Here is a 19,332-nt window from a genome sequence, read left to right as displayed (position 1 = left end):
TTAGATTTATGTCAAACAAAGGAAATAATTTTGCCATTGGGGTATGAAAAATAAACTTAATTCAAGATGTTCTCTGAGAAAAGTTTAATGATTTATGCTGTTTTGCATCAAGTACATTTATGAATGTTTCAATATTTTTACTGGATAACAGGACAGAAATACTGATAAATATGTTTTATGTGTGTGTGTTGGTAACAAAGTTCAAAATCAAATCAAATCAAATCAAATCACTTTATTGTCACACTACCATTTACACAAGTGCAACAGTAGGTAAAATGCTTCTATGCAGTTCCGAGCAACATAGCAGTCATGACAGTGACGAGACATATACCAATTACAATAAACAACATACTTACACAACACAATTTACATATCAAATATACACATACTTACACAACACAATAATTATATACAATGCACAGTAAACAATACACACAATATAGAATACACAATATACAATACAATAAGTAAAGAGTATATGAAATGTGTATATATATATATATATATATATATATATAAAGTAGTTGTATTGAGGATAATATGTTGACAGTCCAGTGTGTGATTATAGATTAATAAAGTGCAGTGCTAATTATTGATCCTGATAGATCAAGTGTTCAACAGTCTGACTGCTTGGGGGAAGAAGCTGTCATGTAGTTGGCTGGTGCGGGTCCTGATGCTGCGATACCGCCTGCCTGATGGTAGCAGTGAGAACAGACCATGACTCGGGTGGCTGGAGTCCCTGATGATCCTCAGAGCTTTTTTCACACACCGCCTGGTATATATGTCCTGGAGGGAGGGCAGCACACCTCCGATGATGTTTCTGGCAGTTCGCACCACCCTTTGCAGGGCTTTGCAGTTGTGGGCGGTGCTATTGCCATACCAGGCGGTGATGCAGCCAGTCAGGATGCTCTCTACAGTACTAGTGTAGAACCGTGTGAGGATGTGGTGGTTCATTCCAAACTTCCTCAGCCGTCTCAGGAAGAAGAGGCGCTGGTGAGCCTTCTTCACAACGGCCTCAGTGTGGACGGACCATGTGAGTTCCTCAGTAATGTGGACACCGAGGAACTTGAAACTGCTGACTCTCTCTACCGGTGCTCCATTAATGGTGATGGGTCCATTAATATACTCAGTGTAGCTAGTTTAAGTGGATCACATATCCTTTCCCATTAAGTTTACAGAGGCCAACCGACAGCTTAGATCTTTGCTCTAAAGTACCATGAGCCTTAAGCTCTGTTACTGATGGGACCACTCTTCTCAGCTCTTCATCAAGATGCTGATAGATAAAGGATTGTCAGCTTCAATATTTTTACATTTGAAATTTCAATATATTTCACTCTTAAAAAATTATTTTAAATATCAAGCTGCAAGATAGTTTCAAAAGCAAATTTTCTTTGTGTGTGTATGTGGGCATATGTGTATTACATACCTGTATTGGTGTGTTTGATTACAGGCTCAGACAACATGGAGTATCAGTTTGCAGTGAATAATGATACTACAGAGCTGCATGTAAAGGAGCTGCTCCCTCACACAGCCTACACCTTCTATGTAGTGGCCTACTCACCCATGGGGGCCAGCCGTCCATCACAGCCCATTACTGTGGAGATGCTGGAGGATGGTAAGCACTCACTAATGGGTCGTTTTTTTTGTGATTAGAAATTCCGAGTGACCATCTGACATATGTTCAGGTGCACTTAGTACTGTTTTCCACTTTAAAAGATTTACCCTGAAAGGAATGCATAAAACATCTGACAAATATGTTTAAAATGTATGTGCACACTATGTTCGGAATAGCACACTATTCTGATATTCCTACTGTTTCTGATGAATACTGTACATTATGTATACTGTGCACAGAATGAAAACTTTCTGTAGACATTGAATATCTGGATGACCCATTACATTTGCAAAAACGTGCAGTAAACAAGAGAGCATGTGCACGTGTTCTGTATCACAGAGCAGTATGCTCAATTTGAGCTTCCATATCAAGTGTGATGAATTAAATAGAGTATCAGTAGTATGCATATAACAATATAGCATACTACTGTTTAAAATTCATAGCGTAAACTGTGGTGTATGCAGTAAACAGCACACTAGTTTTTCCATTCTAAACATAGATTTAGAATATATGGTTTAGAATAAGTTGTTATTCTGTGAAAGGCAAGTCGTGTTGTGTATGACTTTCTTTTATGGAACACAAAGATTTTTGTGCTCTGTAGTTCCATACAATGCAAGTGAATGATGGCCAAAAATTTGAACGTCAAAAAATGCTTGGTGTGGGTGAGAAACGGATCAATATCTAAGTCTCCACGTTCACATTCTTCTTTTGTTTTTGGTGATTCACATTCTTTGTATTCTTCTGCAGGGAGGAGAATTTATAGTTAAAAAGGACTTATATATTGAGCTGTTTCTCTCACTCTAGTCGTATGAATTACTTTAATGCTTCCCTTATGTCCTTTTTGGAGCTTCAAAATTCTTTCCACCATTCACTTGCATTGAATAAATCAACGATGATAAAAAAGCTCTCCTGTGATTCTCTGGTGGTATTTTTTGCAAGAGAAATGAACACTTTGATTTAGCAGGTTTTCACTGTTTTCACTGTTTCACAGTTCCTAGTGCTTCACCGCAGCTATCCCTGCTGAGCACATCTCCCACTGACATCAGAGTGATGTGGCTGCCCCTTTCCTCCCAGCTCAGTCGCGGAGCCATCACATGCTACCGCATAGAATACAGAGCACTGGAGCAGGGTGAGACGGCACTACTTACTGACCCTCACAGTGTTAAAGGGTTAAAACTATGGCTGTCAATCAATTACATTTTTAAATGAATTAATTATGACATGCCGATTAATTAATTGAATTAATTGCAATTAATCGAATACATGATTTTTTGCTGAGAAAGGCCCCCAAATAAAGATAATTCATATAAAAATAGATTGAAATTCAGTTGGAAATAAATTGCATTATTGTGGCAGATGTATAAAGCATTGATTAGACTAAAAGTAGATTAAGAACTCATATTTTCTTTGTTTTATTCTCATTTTAGTGAACAAGCCTACAGTCAACAGCAATGTGTTTTGCATTGCGTTTTTTTAATGTGACCAGTTCCCTTACGATTCAGTTCACTCGACAATGTGTCATGCTGAAGCATTTGGGAATTTCCTTTTCCGACGATCTAGTTGAAACCCTTCTATAATAATGCCAATTCTAAGACTGGCCATGGTGTTTAAGCCCAGCCCATTTAAATGTGAAACACACAAACACCATTTCTCACAATTTTCTTCCTTCAACACAGCAATGCATCTTCTTTGATGCCCTCTACATTCATTGCCGTCGAAATACATGAGTCAGTGGAAGGAATCTTTGCAAGCTTAGAAGACTCTCCACTCCCCTGCAGTGTTCTGGCGGACATTCTACACCTCACTGTTAGATGCTTTGTTGGTGAATGGGTCCCCGCTTCAGTGATACACCTACTCCACGCAGCATTTCAGCTTCAGTATCCTATAGTGCTATATCTGCTATATTTATACTGTATATACATATGTATATATATATATATATATAGTATATAAAAGAGCCGTGCACACGCTATTGACAAAGAGATGCTGTGCGTCCTTTCAAGGGTGGTCGAAGAGCTCCGTCTCAAGTGGTCTCAAGAGGAACCAGTAAAATCTCACCTCGATGTGTGGTTCCTGCAGTCCGGACATTGTCAAACGACCACGTCATGCAGATCTGCCTCGTTCATCCTGGAGGTTCATAACGAACTGACAAAAACCAGGAATGCAACCTATTAAGCTCATTTGCACAGTGATTCGACTCTCCTCACTAAATTGGACCACAGGGAAGACAAAGTTATGCCCAACAACCCCCTGTGGAAGAGGCAGTAGCGGCCCAAATGTAGGTGGCTGCCTCAGCCCTGTGCATGGGCAGCAAAAGCGCTCCTGATTAGCACAGCCCTATGAAGCAGAATACAGAGCTTGTCATTCCTTACAGACTTGTCCCAAAGAAGGCTATTAGAGATGTTGTTTCCCTCTTGACCACTGCTGTTTGTTGGGAAATGAATATTGTTGTTCAAAATGTTGCATGTGTGTCTCCCATTCAAATATAGAATGTCAACAAGAGTACAGTGCTCGTTGCACATGCGCAAGATGCTTGTTTTTTCTCAGTAAAGAGCTATTTTCCACTTCAAAGCCCACACATTATGCACAACCGCTTCCCAATGGTGAGCGGCACATTATATCATATAATGAATGAACCAAATCACCCTCTGTCCCGATACATGGACGCTCTCCTCCAGCCAACAAATCTCCTTTTTGGGCTTTTTTCCATTTTACGTGCGAGCGCGTTCAGGCCATTCTGCAGTGTCTGTCTGTGGAGAATGCTTCCACTGAAGTGTTCCAAAAAGTATTGGGCCTTATGGCGGCGGCATCCGCCATCATTCCATTAGGTATTTTACAAATGAGACATCTTCAGTACTGGCTCAAGCACCATTTGCCACTGCATGCCTGGCGCCAAGGGGCATGTGCTTCACTGTCTAGCTACTATAGCACCTTGGACAGCTCCTGCTTTCTACCAGCAAGGATCAGGCTGGGGCAGGTTTTCAAGCAGAAAGTGGTGACAACGGATGCTTCAAACACAGGTTCCCAACATTGAATTGTGCGATGCATGCCTGGCCTTCAGCACCTGGACAGGTGCAAGGAGGGCGTGGCATATCAACCACGTGGAGCTGTCAGCTGTTTTCCTTGCCTTGAAGGCTTTTCAATCCAAAATAGCGAATTATCATGTTCTGATTCACTCGTACAACATGACAGTTGTGGCGTACGTAAATTGCCAGGACGGAAATCGTTCCCAGTCAATGATGAGCCACCTCCTGTGGAGCGAGCGCCATCTCCTCTCCCACATAGTCCCAGGTCATCTTAATTGCGTTGCAGATCTGTTGTCATGCCAAGGAGAAGTGCCAGACGAATGGAACCTTCATCCTCAAACTGTCCTGAGTATTAGGGAAATATTTGGCAAAACGAAATTCGATCTATTTGCCTCCACCGAGAATGTCCACTGTCCTCTCTGGTATTCAAGTCCCAAGCTCTGCTAGGAGAGGATGCAATGAACCACAAATGGCCTGCAAAAAGCAAATAAGCATTTCCCCCGGTGTGCCTCCTTCACTGTGTCATATGCAAAGTCTGAGAGGACAAGGAAACGATTCTATTGGTTGTGCCAAATTGGCTCAATCAGTCCTCCAGGGGAAATACCGCTGAGCAGGGATCTCCTCTCAAGCGCAGGGCACAATCTCAAGCTTTGGATCCTGCATGTGTGGACCCTGAATGGAGAACCCAGCCAGAACTCAGTCAGGTTATGAACACCATTTTACAGGCTAGAACACCATCTACGAGATGCCTTTATGCACTGAAATGGAATGTGTTCACTAATTGGTGCTTTTCATGCGGCAAAGACCCAGTGAACTGCCTCATACTTTAAATTCTTAAATTTCTTCAAGAGCAATTGGACGCAGGGCTCACTCCATCAACACTCAAAATCTATGTAACAACTATATCTGCATATCACTCACCTGAAGCCAGCACCTCTGTAGGCAAACATGATTTAATCATAAAGTTCCTTAGGGGAGCGAGGCAGCTAAATCTTTTCAAGCAAAGACTTTCACACTGGATCGTTGATCTGATTGCCCTGGCTTAGGAGTTGCAGGGTGCGAATTGCCCAATTGGTGTTAAAGCACACTCGACTAGAGACATGGCATCTTCATTGGCATGGACGAATGGCATGTCCTTACAAGACATATATTTTGCAGCAGGTTGGTCTTCTCCAAACATATTTGCAAGGTATTACAACCTAGATGAGACTCTGGGACTCTGTTTCCCATATGCGTCAGCATGATGCAATGTCGAGTGAACTGAACCGAAAGGGGATGTATCGGTTACGTATGTAACCTCGGTTCCATACCTCTGAGTTTTTTTTAGGTGCAAGCAATGCACTCTTTGTCCCTCAGTCAGAAAAATCTGAGAGATGGTGTTTGTGTGCCCGCTTACATTGCCAGCTTCACGCTAAAATGGCGGGACTTAAACACCATGGTCAATCTTAGAATTGCCGTTATTGTAGAAGAGTTTCAACTAGGTCGTCTGAAAAGGAATTTCCCATATGTGTCAGCATGACGCAATGTCTTGTTCCCTATATCCCTAGGGTTACATATGTAATCAAGGTGTTCTCACAGTACACGTTCTTGCGTTCTGTCAGTGCTATTTTTATTTGTCGTTCTATGTGCGTAACTCAGATAAGCTCAAATTTTTAAGGATGTTGGTATTCAGTGTCATAAGCGCACATTTTTAGGATGCTGACTTAATTTGAAAGTAGTGGAAACTTTGAAAACCATATCGCAAGATTCCTGTATTCTGTTGTGCTTCACCCACCTGCAGTGTTTCCTCAGTGAGCGGTTCTCAGTTTAGCTGCTCTGCTTGTGAGGTTTGTTGAGGCACGCTGCCACCTATTGACCCGTCTCGTAAAAACAGATACACTTCAAGTTTAAATTGCTGGTATGGTAGGAAAATCCATACTTCTAATACGGAATTTATGGGGCATGATTAATTGCTTTCTTTTTTTAATGCTTTATTTTTATATAATTAATCACATTAAATTAAGGCATTAAATCAACAGCCCTAGTTAAAACCCCCTGAAAATGAAAATTCTTTCATCTGTTACTCACGTCATTCCAAATCCATATAACTTTCTTCCTTGGAACACAAAAAGAGATAATATGCGGTATGTTAGTGCCAGTCACTATATGCAATTTAATTGCAATTCTTTTTCCCCAAATAATCAAAGTGAATGGTGACAGAGACTGCCATTCTGCTTAACATCTCTTTTTGTGTTCCAAGGAAGAAAGTAAGGAATATGCATTTGGAACAACATGTGTGAGTGAATAATGACAGAATTTCCATTTTAGATGATCTGTTCCTTGAAGATCTGTGAGGGGTTTTAATGGGAGAGATTGTTTGAACTAGTTAATGGGTTTGGCCTTGGACACCTAAGTGTGTACTTAACAGTGTATGTTTTATTGACAAATACACGTTGGTTGCTGAGTTCATATTTGTGTGCTTTTTATCTGGGGGTACTAGCATGGAAGCAGGCTTGTCTGGGATATTTTGAGGTGAAAAACAGAGACATGGCTGACTGCTCCTGCTCTATTAGAGCTCTGGATGTTTAATGAACAGTAATAAAGGGGGAACAAAAGGCAGATTCGGTCTGATGGGTTGTAACTCAAAGCGAGAGAGAGAACCAAACTCATTTCAGACTTCAATTGTTCCCATTTTTTATCAGTGAGCTGCAGAGATGATTTCCACAGGCATGCATAGTTTACCTGGCATGTGTGTTTAAGTGTGCGTGTGTGTGTGTGTGTGTGTGTGTGTTTCCTGTAGTGGATTACATGTACTCTGTGGAAGTAGGTGGGAATGAGACACAGGTTACTCTTAAAGACCTGAAACCAAATCAAATGTACCAGCTCCGTATTGCGGTAGGAACACGTGCCGGATTCAGTCAGTTTTCTGAGTGGGCCTCACACCACACACCAAACCTTACTCAGGGTGAGTAAGCACATACACATAAACACATACATGCAAAACATACTGCACACAGAGACACCAAACCAGCCCAAACTCTCAAATTAAATTTTTATGCAGTGGTACCTCCAACGGAGGGCCGGATGGGCCATTAACCCACCTAAAAAAAACACTGGCCACCCCAACCACTTACTGTCGAATTTATAAGATATTTCGAGATATTTTAAGATCTTAAACAATGCCAATGTGTTTTGTTTAGAATTCCCCCTGAAACCCTCTCATTCACACCACTGGAATCAAATAAAATGTTTTGATTATTGACCATTTTGAACTTGAAAAACACAAAAGTAAAAGGGAGTTCAGATCTGGTATCCCAAGGTACAAAGTACATTGGATTAACTCAATTTGTAAAATAATTAAATTAATAAATCAATTTAAAAAATAAAAGATTTGTGATAAATAAAAATAAATAAAAAGTTTTAATTTTGTCTTGCAAAAGTAACTTTTTGTTTTTAATTTTCAGTTGTATTTATTTTTCTTAAAGCAGAAAATATATTATTTTTTGCCACCTTTTTGGAGAGAAAAAAATGGGAGATAAAAGAATACAAATCTTTGAAAACGGCATCTATTTTAATTTATTTCATAATCTGTGATGTTCATCAGCAGGTGTTATAAAATAACGCCTAAAATAATTTGTAGGCTTCTTTAAATGTATCGGCCTGGTCATTACTTGGCATTGACTTTTTGACAACTTAAGGCAAATGCAGAATCATTCAATCTAGAACTGTACATTGACATGTACAGTCACATGTAGGACTCAGTCATGCAACCGTCTTTAGAATGACTGCTTACCACCCAAAAATGCACTGTCCTCATCTGGCCATGAAATATTTTTTTGGAGGTTATTGTACTTTATACATGTACAGTATGTTTTTTTTTATCCAGATTAGGATGCCCATTCAAAATATGCCCCACCGTTCTCACAAACTCTTCTGTCTTTCCCAGTGCTCTTTGCTCCCACTGAGCTCAAAGTTAGAGCCAAAATGCATTCCCTCCATGTCACGTGGCAGCCACCACCCAATCATACTCAAATCACCGGCTACAAGCTTTCCTGGAGGGAGTTGGACGGAGAGGAGTTGGCCAAGGAGGAGAACCCTGTGATCAATGAAAGGAGCCAGGGTGGTCAACAGATCAAACTGAGGAAGAGAATTAAACACCATGAGGTCACAAACCTTGGTGAGAGACAAACAGGAACTTTATACTTGTGCACATGCATACAGTACATGAAAACATAATTTCTTATATAAGATCCAAAGCAAATCATAAACTCAGCAAAAAAGAAACGTCCTCTCTGTTAGGGTTACCTTGTCTTGTTTTACCGTTGCCCCTTTGGTTTCCATTTTTGTCCCTTTTGTTTTCCGTAGTTTTCACTTTTGTCCCTTGTTTAGCTCCACTGTCTCACTAGTCTATTGTTTAAAAGAAATACACTTCCCAGTATCCACCTGTCATCATCACTGCCATTTTGTTCATTGTTCTCACCTGTGTATCATTTGTAATCATCCTGTCCTTGTGTATTTATAATAAAGTAAGCTGCACTTAGATCCGCTCTCCTCGACTGCCTTCGCTGTCTGCATTCGTAACAGAACGAAAGACCACAAAGGGATCTAGCAGCTTACCTCATGGAACTGACCCAGGCGGAGTTGACCATCCGCGAGTTCTCCCACTTCTTTTCCGCTGTTGCCCTCCACACCGGCTTCGACGACGCATCCCTAAAGACCATCTACCAGCTCGGGCTACCAACATACCAGCTGAGGGAATTGCCGAACTCCGGAGACCTCACGTGGAGGGAATATGTGAGTTTAGTCTTGGGAGAACTCGCTGCCGGGGAACCACCTCTCTCGATCCCGGTTTTCGCCTCTGGGCTTTCCGTGCCTGCCACGGCCAACGAGCCAGCGTTGCCAGCTTCGTTCCGCCGGCGGAGGAGGAGAAGAGGAAAGGCTTCTGCTCCCCAGTCTCCGCCTGCCACGGCCAGCGAGCCAGAGCCCACGCCTGCCACGGCCAGCGAGCCAGAGCCCACGCCTGCCACGGCCAGCGAGCCAGTAGCCTCCGATGTCAGTGAGCCAGCACCAGTAGCCATGACCGTCCAAAAGCCAGCGCCAGTGGTCGTGTCCGTCCAAGAGTCAGCTCCTCCAGAGCCTCCCGAGCTTTCCAGGGCTCCTCCTTCCGAGCTTTCCAGAGCTCCGCCTCCCGAGCTTACCAGAGCTCCGCCTCCCGAGCTTACCAGAGCTCCGCCTCCCGAGCTTACCAGAGCTCCGCCTCCCGAGCTTTCCAGAGCTCTGCCTTCCGAGCTTCCTAGAGCTCAGCCTTCTGAGCCTCCCGAGCTTTCCAGAGCTCCACCTTTCAAACTTTCCAGAGCTTCACCTCTCGAGCCTCCCAGGGCTCCGCCTCTCAAGCCTCTCGAGCCTCCCAGACCACCTGAACCTGTCCTTGCCCTCTGTGCCCCCTTGGACTTCCTGCCTGCCCTCTGTGCCCCCCTGAACCACTTGTCTGCCCCTTGTTGCCCCCTGGACTGCCTGTCTGCCCCTTGTTGCCCCCTGGACTGCCTGTCTGCCCCTCATTGCCCCCTGGACTGTCTGTCTGCCCCTCGTTGCCCCCTGGACTGCCTGTTTGCCCTTCATTGCCCCCCTTGGTCTGTCTGCCCACCACAAGCTTCCCCCCCAGTCAATGGACATTTGTTCTTCCTGTTTTTTGTTTTGTCACTGTTGATCGTCTGGAATCCGATCCTTGAGGGGGGGCTATGTTAGGGTTACCTTGTCTTGTTTTACCGTTGCCCCTTTGGTTTCCATTTTTGTCCCTTTTGTTTTCCGTAGTTTTCACTTTTGTCCCTTGTTTAGCTCCACTGTCTCACTAGTCTATTGTTTAAAAGAACTACACTTCCCAGTATCCACCTGTCATCATCACTGCCATTTTGTTCATTGTTCTCACCTGTGTATCATTTGTAATCATCCTGTCCTTGTGTATTTATATCCTGGTTTTTGGTTCAGTCCTTGTCTTTCGTTGAATGTTGTTAGCCCGGTGTGTGTTCCCTGCCTGTGTTTTCGGTGTTGTGTTTATTTTCCCCATTGAGGTGTTTTAGTTGCATTTAGATCCGCTCTCCTCGTCTGCCTTCGCTGTCTGCATTCGTAACACTCTTACTTTCAACTGCTTTTATTTTCAGAAAACAAGTGTAAATATTTGTAAGAACATAAATTCAACAACTAAGACACAAAGTGAACAAGTTTCACAGACATGTGACTAACAGAAATGGAATAATGTGTCCCTGAACAGGGGGGACAAAATCAAAAGTAACAGTCAGTATCTGGTGTGGCCTCCAGCTGCATTAAGTACTGCAGTGCATCTCCTCCTCATGGTCTGCACCAGTTTTGCCAGTTCTTGTTGTGAGATATAACCCCACTCTTCCACCAAGTCACAAGTTCCCGGACATTTCTGGGGGAATGGCCCTAGCCCTCACCCTCCGATCCAACAGGTCCCTGACATGCTCAATGGGATAGAGATCCTGGCCATAGCAGAACACTGACATTCCTGTCTTGCAGGAAATCAGGCACAGAGCGAGCAGTATGGCTGGTGGCATTGTCATGCTGGAGGGTCATGTAAGGATGAGTCTGCAGGAAGGGTACCACATGAGGGAGGAGGATTTCTTCCCTGTAACTTACAGCGTTGAGATTGCCTGCAATGACAACAAGCTCAGTCCGATGATGCTGTGACACACCACCCCAGACCATGACGGACCCTCCACCAAATCGATCCCGCTTCAGAGTACAGGCCTCGGAGTAACGCTCATTCCTTTGACGATAAACGTGAGTCTGACCATCACCCCTGGTGAGACAAAACTGCGACACGTCAGTGAAGAGCACTTTTTTTTGCCACGTTTGTGCCCATAGGCGACGTGGTTGCCGTTGATGTCTGGTAAGCACCTGCCTCACAACAGGCCTACATGCCCTCTGTCCAGCCTCTCTCAACCTATTGCGGAGAGTCTGAGCACTGATGGAGGGATTGTGTGTTCCTGGTGTAACTCGGGCAGTTGATGTTGCCATCCTGTACCTGTCCCGCAGGTGTGATATTCGGATGTACCGATCCTGTGCAGGTGTTGTTACACAAGGTCTGCCACTGCGAGGATGATCAGCTGTCCTTCCTGTCTCCCTGTAGTGCTGTCCTAGGCATCTCACAGTATGGACATTGCGATTGATTGCCCTGGCCACATCTGCAGTCCTCATGCCTCCATGCAGCATCTGTAAGGCACATTCATGCAGATGAGCAGGGACCCTAGGCATTATTTTTTAGTGTTTTTCAAAGAGAAAGGTCTATTTAGTGCCCTAAGTTTTTATCTGTGACCTTAATTGCCTACCGTCTGTAAGCTGTTAGTGTCTTAATGACCGTTCCACAGGTGCATGTTCATTAATTGTTTATTGTAAATTGTTTTTCATTGAACAAGCAAGGTAAACATTGTTTAAACCCTTTACAATAAGGATCTGTAAAGTTATTTGGATTTTACATAATTATCTTTAAAATACAGTGTCCAGAAAAGGGACGTTTCTTTTTTTGAGTTTATAATGCCGAATGGAGGGACAGATGGACTGCATCTATGTTGCAGCTTAAGACTAACTGGCATGATGGCTAGAAAGTGATTCTCTTTTACAGTCAGCTGCTGAGAAAATGATCAAAAAAGGGAAAACTGGAGATCAGTTCGTTTGTGTATTGGCACACAGCCCAGAATTGTAAAAAATAGTATTTTTCATATGTGAAACAATCCATGCCTAAAACAAACACTTTAGAAACAGCATGTTTAAAGCTGGTCTGATTGGTGGACAAATATAGTCAAGCCGTTCACCAGCATAGCTGCCAATTACAACACCAGGTGGGCTTCGTAAATCATATCAATCACTTTATTGTCATATGCACCATATGCATGAGTGTAACAGTGGGTGGAAATCTTGAGTTCATTAATATTGCAGTCATGTGGTGACAGACAAAAACAATATACAAAATGTACAGAATTCACAAAATACTCACTATCCACTGCTACAACTGCTACAACTACTGCTACTACTAAGTTATAAATAGTTTTATAATAGTATAAAGAGTGCAGTCCTGAGCTCACTATGTACAGTATACCTATTATACACAAAGTGTACAAGATCTTTAAACAGTTCAAATTGACATGGCAGTATACAGAATGCTTTATTCAGTAGTTTAGTAGTCACAGTATGCACTACTAGTCAAACGTTTGAACTCTTTGGACACATTTTTTATTTCTCATGATCATACAAACCTCTTAATTTCAATGCTAATGTGTAAATGCTTTTAGTTATTTCATTCATGACAACTCTCGAATGAAGACTTGTTAGTGTTAGAACATTCACAGACATGCAGCTTAACAATTTGCCAAACATAAGACATGCTGCATTTAAGCATGTAGGACAATTTGACATGCATACAATCCCTTTAAAGCAGATCTAGACCAGTAGTGCTGGGGAGGAGGAGGGTTTTAGAGAGAAAACTCTCGTAGTGTGTTGCAGTGAGACCAGATTACCTGCAAATAACTGAGGCAATGATAATGTTGGACAAGACAGAGTACACAAGTTGCTTGGCTAACAGATTACATGTTTAAAGGACCTAAAAACTTGTGACATGTATGTTTCATGACTGAACTAATAATAATTATTTGTAGACAAATATAAGTTGTGCCTAGTGACTCACCTCAAAATGGGTGTCAGAGGACACATATCAGTTGCCTCCGTGTCTGAGACGTCAACCCACGCATCTTATCATGTGGCTTTTTGAGCGCGTTACTGTGGAGACATAGCGCGTGTGGAGGCTTCACGCTATTTTCCAAGGCATCCACCCACAACTCTCCACACGCCCCACTGAGAGAGAACCACATTATAGCGACCACGAGGTGGTTACCCCATGTGTCTCTACACTCCCTAGCAACCGGGCCAATTTCTCAGTCACTCAGCACGCCCTGGATTCGAACTCGTGACTCCAGGGGTGATAGTCAGCATTTTTACTCACTGAGCTACTCGGGCCCAACGTTTTGATGTTAAAATACTCACACCTGCAACTCATACGTACAGTAGATTATGGTTTTGCGGGGCCTCATATCTATTGAGGGGAGAGAGGCAATGCACGCAGTGCAGGAATAAAGCATGTAGCGCTGGATGTGCTTTATCCCCACTCCAGAGAGAAATATTTCTCTTTAGTGCTGGTTAGAGATATGCATATACATATGAAATATGCAGGATCCCATGCTGGTGTTTCTACAGCAGTCATTGCTCTTTTTTTTTTTTTTGCAGTTTTGTTGTAGTTTGGGATTGTACATGGTGTGACTGTGTGATTGTTTCAGCTCCTGATCGGCTGTATGAGGTGAAGGTTTCAGCACTTAATAAACAGACTGAAGGTTATCCTGCCGTCTGGAAGGGCAAAACAGAGAAACTCACAGATCGAGGTACGTGATGGTATGGGTGAGTCTGGGCAAGGAAATGAAAGGGAAATGATAGATGAGGAAATAAAATAACTTCTCCCTATCCTTTAGTTGTAAGAGTGTGTGTGTGTGTGTGTGTGTGTGTGTGTGTGTGTGTGTGTGTGTGTGTGTGTGTGTGTGTGTGTGTGTGTGTGTAAACATTTTTGTGTTTATATGTCTTTCTTAGTGCGGACTCCAGACTCTCTCCCACCATTGCCGCCAATCAGCATCAGAGCTCGTGCCAACAGTTCCACCTCTATCTGGCTCCGCTGGGAGAAACCACGCTTTGGCAGCGTGCGCATCATCAACTATACTGTACGCTGCAGCCCCGCAGGAATACGTAATGCATCGCTGGTCTCGTACTATACAAGGTGCCGTACATATACGCAAAGCCATAGATATGCTCATTTATGCAGAGATTATACACAAAGTGACATAATGGGACATTTCATCAACACTCAAATGCTCACGTTTTCATTCACCCAGTAATTCACATCCTCTCTGTCTCTTGCTAATTCAATTACCAGCCAATTATTTCTCTCACTTAGTCCCAAGTGAGAGACTCCCTCTCCCAACTGCACTTTCATTTATTCATTCATCACTTGCCAGAGATGGAAACTCCAGCATGAGACTCTGAGTCACACTTAAGACACAAACGATTGGCTTGCACTGGTTATCTGTTGACTTCAGAGTTGAAGATCAGAGATTTGTGGGGGCAAAAAAGTATTTAGTCAGCCACCAATTGTGCAAGTTCTCCCACTTAAAAAGATGAGAGAGGCCTGTAATTTTCATCATAGGTACACTTCAACTATGAGAGACAAAATGAGAATAAAAATCCAGAAAATCACATTGTAGGATTTTTTAATGAATTTATTTGCAAATTATGGGGGACAATAAGTATTTGGTCAATAACAAAAGTTTCTCAATACTTTGTTATATACCCTTTGTTGGCAGTGACAGAGGTCAAACATTTTTTGTAAGTCTTCACAAGGTTTTCACACACTGTTGCTGGTATTTTGGCACATTCCTCCATGCAGATCTCCTCTAGAGCAGTGATGTTTCGGGGCTGTCGCTGGGCAACACGGACTTTCAACTCCCTCCAAAGATTTTCTATGGGGTTGAGATCTGGAGACTGGCTAGGCCACTCCAGGACTTTGAAATGCTTCTTACGAAGCCACTCCTTCGTTGCCCGTGCAGTGTGTTTGGGATCATTGTCATGCTGAAAGACCCAGCCACGTTTCATCTTCAATGCCCTTGCTGATGGAAGGAGGTTTTCACTCAAAATCTCACGATAAATGGCCCCATACATTCTTTCCTTTACACGGATCAGTCGTCCTGGTCCCTTTGCAGAAAAACAGCCCCAAAGCATGATGTTTCCACCCCCATGCTTCACAGTAGGTATGGTGTTCTTTGGATGCAACTCAGCATTCTTTCTCCTCCAAACACGACGAGTTGAGTTTTTACCAAAAAGTTATATTTTGGTTTCATCTGACTATATGACATTCTCTCAATCCTCTTCTGGATCATCCAAATGCTCTCTAGCAAACTTCAGATGGGCCTGGACATGTACTGGCTTAAGCAGGGGGACACGTCTGGCACTGCAGGATTTGAGTCCCTGGCGGCGTAGTGTGTTACTGATGGTAGCCTTTGTTACTTTGGTCCCAGCTCTCTGCAGGTCATTCACTATGTCCCCCCGTGTGGTTCTGGAATTTTTGCTCACTGTTCTTGTGATCATTTTGACCCCACGGTGTGAGATCTTGCGTAGAGCCCCAGATCGAGGGAGATTATCAGTGGTCTTGTATGTCTTCCATTTCCTAATAATTGCTCCCACAATTGATTTCTTCACACCAAGCTTCACAACTATTGCAGATTCAGTCTTCCCAGCCTGGTGCAGGTCTACAATTTTGTTTCTGGTGTCCTTTGACAGCTCTTTGTTCTTGGCCATAGTGGAGTTTGGAGTGTGACTGTTTGAGGTTGTGTCTTTTATACTGATAACAAGTTCAAACAGGTGCCATTAATACAGGTAACGAGTGGAGGACAGAGGAGCCTCTTAAAGAAGTTGTTACAGGTCTGTGAGAGCCAGAAATCTTGCTTTCTGCGTGTTAAATAAGATTCTCTGGTCTGATGAGACCAAGATAGAACTTTTTGGCCTTAATTCTAAGCGGTATGTGTGGAGATAATTGGTTGGTGACCAAATACTTATTTTCCCCCATAATTTGTGAAGTTGTGAAGCCACTCCTTCGTTATTTTAGCGGTGTGCTTAGGGTCATTGTCTTGTTGGAAGGTGAACCTTCGGCCCAGTCTGAGGTCCAGAGCACTCTGGAGAAGGTTTTCGTCCAGGATATCCCTGTACTTGGCCGCATTCATAGTTCCCTCGATTGCAACCAGTCGTCCTGTCCCTGCAGCTGAAAAACACCCCCACAGCATGATGCTGCCACCACCATGCTTCACTGTTGAGACTGTATTGGACAGGTGATGAGCAGTGCCTGGTTTTCTCCACACATACCGCTTAGAATTAAGGCCAAAAGTTCTATCTTGGTCTCATCAGACCAGAGAATCTTATTTATCACCATCTTGGAGTCCTTCAGGTGTTTTTTAGCAAACTCCATGCGGGCTTTCATGTGTCTTGCACTGAGGAGAGACTTCCGTCGGGCCACTCTGCCATAAAGCCCCGACTGGTGGATGGCTGCAGTGATGGTTGACTTACTACAACTTTCTCCCATCTCCCGACTGCATCTCTGGAGCTCAGCCACAGTGATCTTTGGGTTCTTCTTTACCTCTCTCACCAAGGCTCTTCTCCCCGATAGCTCAGTTTGGCCGGACGGCCAGCTCTAGGAAGGGTTCTGGTCGTCCCAAACGTCTTCCATTTAAGGATTATGGAGGCCAATGTGCTCTTATGAACCTTAAGGGGAGCAGAAATTTTTTTGTAACCTTGGCCAGATCTGTGCCTTGCCACAATTCTGTCTCTGAGCTCTTCAGGCAGTTCCTTTGACCTCATGATTCTCATTTGCTCTGACATACACTGTGAGCTGTAAGGTCTTATATAGACAGGTATGTGGCTTTCCTAATCAAGTCCAATCAGTATAATCAAACACAGCTGGACTCAATTGAAGGTGTAGAACCATCTCAAGGATGATCAGAAGAAATGGACAGCACCTGAGTTAAATATATGAGTGTCACAGCAAAGGGTCTGAATACTTAGGACCATGTGATATTTCAGTTTTTCTTTTTTAATAAATGTGCAAAAATGTCAACAATTCTGTGTTTTTCTGTCAATATGGGGTGCTGTGTGTACAATAATGAGGAAAAAAATGAACTTAAATGATTTTAGCAAATGGCTGCAATATAACAAAGAGTGAAAAAAAAGACTTGTCTTAGACATTGCCTTGAAAGTCTTGAGACTTAACTTGGATGTCTGTCACTTACTGTTGTATTCACTGCATTCACACATGTAATGATAAAACAATGAACTGGCCAGACCATTTAATTGGATGATATTTGGCCATTTTGACGTAACTGCGTCTGATTGGCTGATTAACAGAAATGCCATTCCTCTTAGTGGCTGTTTCAAAATCAACAAACAGCCTCAATGGATATTGCACATTTTCTGTTTTCAAATAGTTTTAGTTAATTTTGAGTAATATTGTGTAAAATAGATGTTAGTGTTGTGTGTATATGTCATTTGCTATCATTACATTTTTATATATCAGCATTATATCTGCCATCAGCCACCCTTCCTCTTTAAATGTTGGTTTCAACATTGGTTGTTTAAAAAAAACAACAACAAAAAAAACATTTTAATCGACCAGAGCTCTCATGTCTCCATCACTGTGTGTAGTTCTTCTCAAGAGATATTTCTGGGATCACTAAAGCCGTTTACCAGCTATGAAATCGCTGTGCAGTCTAATGGAGTTGATATGAGCGGCCCCTTCAGCAGCACAGTGGAAGAGTCCACGCTGCCAGACAGTGAGTACATCCACTTTCAGTCCTGGGATGGAATGGTCCTTCTTATTAATATGCTGTTATTAAATTAAATAGTTGAATAGTTGAAAAAGTATGAATATTTTTTGTGATCTTGTCTTAAGTCCTCAAAATAAACTCTTTATCTTTCACGCATATTTCTTCTCCAGTGAATCTGGCAGAGTTCATGCTGTGTCTCGTGTCTTCTCATGCGTGAGAGAACGCTTTAATTATAGTGCGTATACAAGCGTGAGTGTCTGTAGTATTTTCTATGATTGGGAAGTGAAAAATGTATGTGTATTTGTGAGTAGCGCATGTTTACTGTATATTTATTGAGAGTGTGTGAGTCTATATGAGAGTGCGGTGTGGGTCAGTGTGAGTCAGTGTGTTTGTGTTAGGTTAACATTTATGGGATTAATAGTGAGAGGCGTAAGGAGATAATTGGCTTTAATTAAAAGCCCAGATGGAATTGCCCCTCTTGTTGGCCAAGAGTCTTTCAGCTTGTCAGTCAGTCTAGCCAAGTGAGGGCATGTTGCCACAGCGTTTTAGTGTCAGGCTAGATGAGAGGAGCTTTATCTGCTCTTAAAGGTGGGAGAAAGAGTGGGCACTTCAAAATGGGACCTTTCCCTCTTTAAAAATTATATTATTCTCACAATGTCTCCTTAAAACAGTCTACATGCTGTGACCAATATAATTTCTCTGCCTTTTTTTTGTTTTTGTTTTTACCTCAGAAGTTAAAACGATAGTTTACTCTCACTTGTTTCATTTTCTTTCTGTCATGGAACACAAAAGGGGATGTTTTTCTAAATGTACAGGCTGTTATTTTCTAACGGACATATTATTTTTACTTCCAAGCTCCAAAAAGCACCATGAATAGCAGTCCATACAAATTGTGTGATTTATTTTTAAATCCTCTGAGGCCAAAGCTTTGTGTGATGAATAGACGGAAATTTAAGTCTGAGGATTTTCTGAGGATCTGCGGAAAAAGAGGGTCATGTTAGCCATTTAACTTTAAAAAGTAGGTCCTCATAAAAAAAACTAAGCTGAAAATAATCAGACATGTGTTCTTGTTTGTAATTTATTAACAACATTAAAAAAATATATATATATATATTTTAACAGATTTTAATTTCAATAAATGTATTAAAACAAACACTTTGTCTGATCGCTGTCTGACTGCTGGTGTCTTTCAGCATTTCTACTTTTTAAACCAAGCGAAAGGAGAAATAGATGCAATCATACGCAACTATTTACTTATAGTCTTTCACTTTGAAACTTGTGAAATTTAATC

General features: G+C 42.3%; 1 protein-coding gene across 2 annotated transcripts in view; it reads left to right on the top strand.

Moving 5' to 3' along the window:
• Positions 1-19,332, top strand: part of LOC127648899 (immunoglobulin superfamily DCC subclass member 4-like) — a 101,305-nt gene that overhangs the window by 68,163 nt on the left and 13,810 nt on the right. For both annotated transcript variants that reach the window (XM_052133725.1, XM_052133733.1), the window contains 7 exons: positions 1,451-1,615; positions 2,607-2,744; positions 7,421-7,585; positions 8,567-8,797; positions 13,965-14,066; positions 14,269-14,452; positions 17,920-18,047. In XM_052133725.1, coding sequence (XP_051989685.1) covers positions 1,451-1,615; positions 2,607-2,744; positions 7,421-7,585; positions 8,567-8,797; positions 13,965-14,066; positions 14,269-14,452; positions 17,920-18,047 — 1,113 coding nt within the window. The remainder of the gene's footprint in view (positions 1-1,450; positions 1,616-2,606; positions 2,745-7,420; positions 7,586-8,566; positions 8,798-13,964; positions 14,067-14,268; positions 14,453-17,919; positions 18,048-19,332) is intronic.

The sequence above is a fragment of the Xyrauchen texanus genome, chromosome 1 (assembly GCF_025860055.1).
Source record: "Xyrauchen texanus isolate HMW12.3.18 chromosome 1, RBS_HiC_50CHRs, whole genome shotgun sequence".
Classification (NCBI taxonomy): domain Eukaryota; kingdom Metazoa; phylum Chordata; class Actinopteri; order Cypriniformes; family Catostomidae; genus Xyrauchen; species Xyrauchen texanus.
The sequence above is the reverse complement of the archived record's forward strand: the minus strand, read 5'-3'. Positions and strand labels throughout refer to the sequence as shown.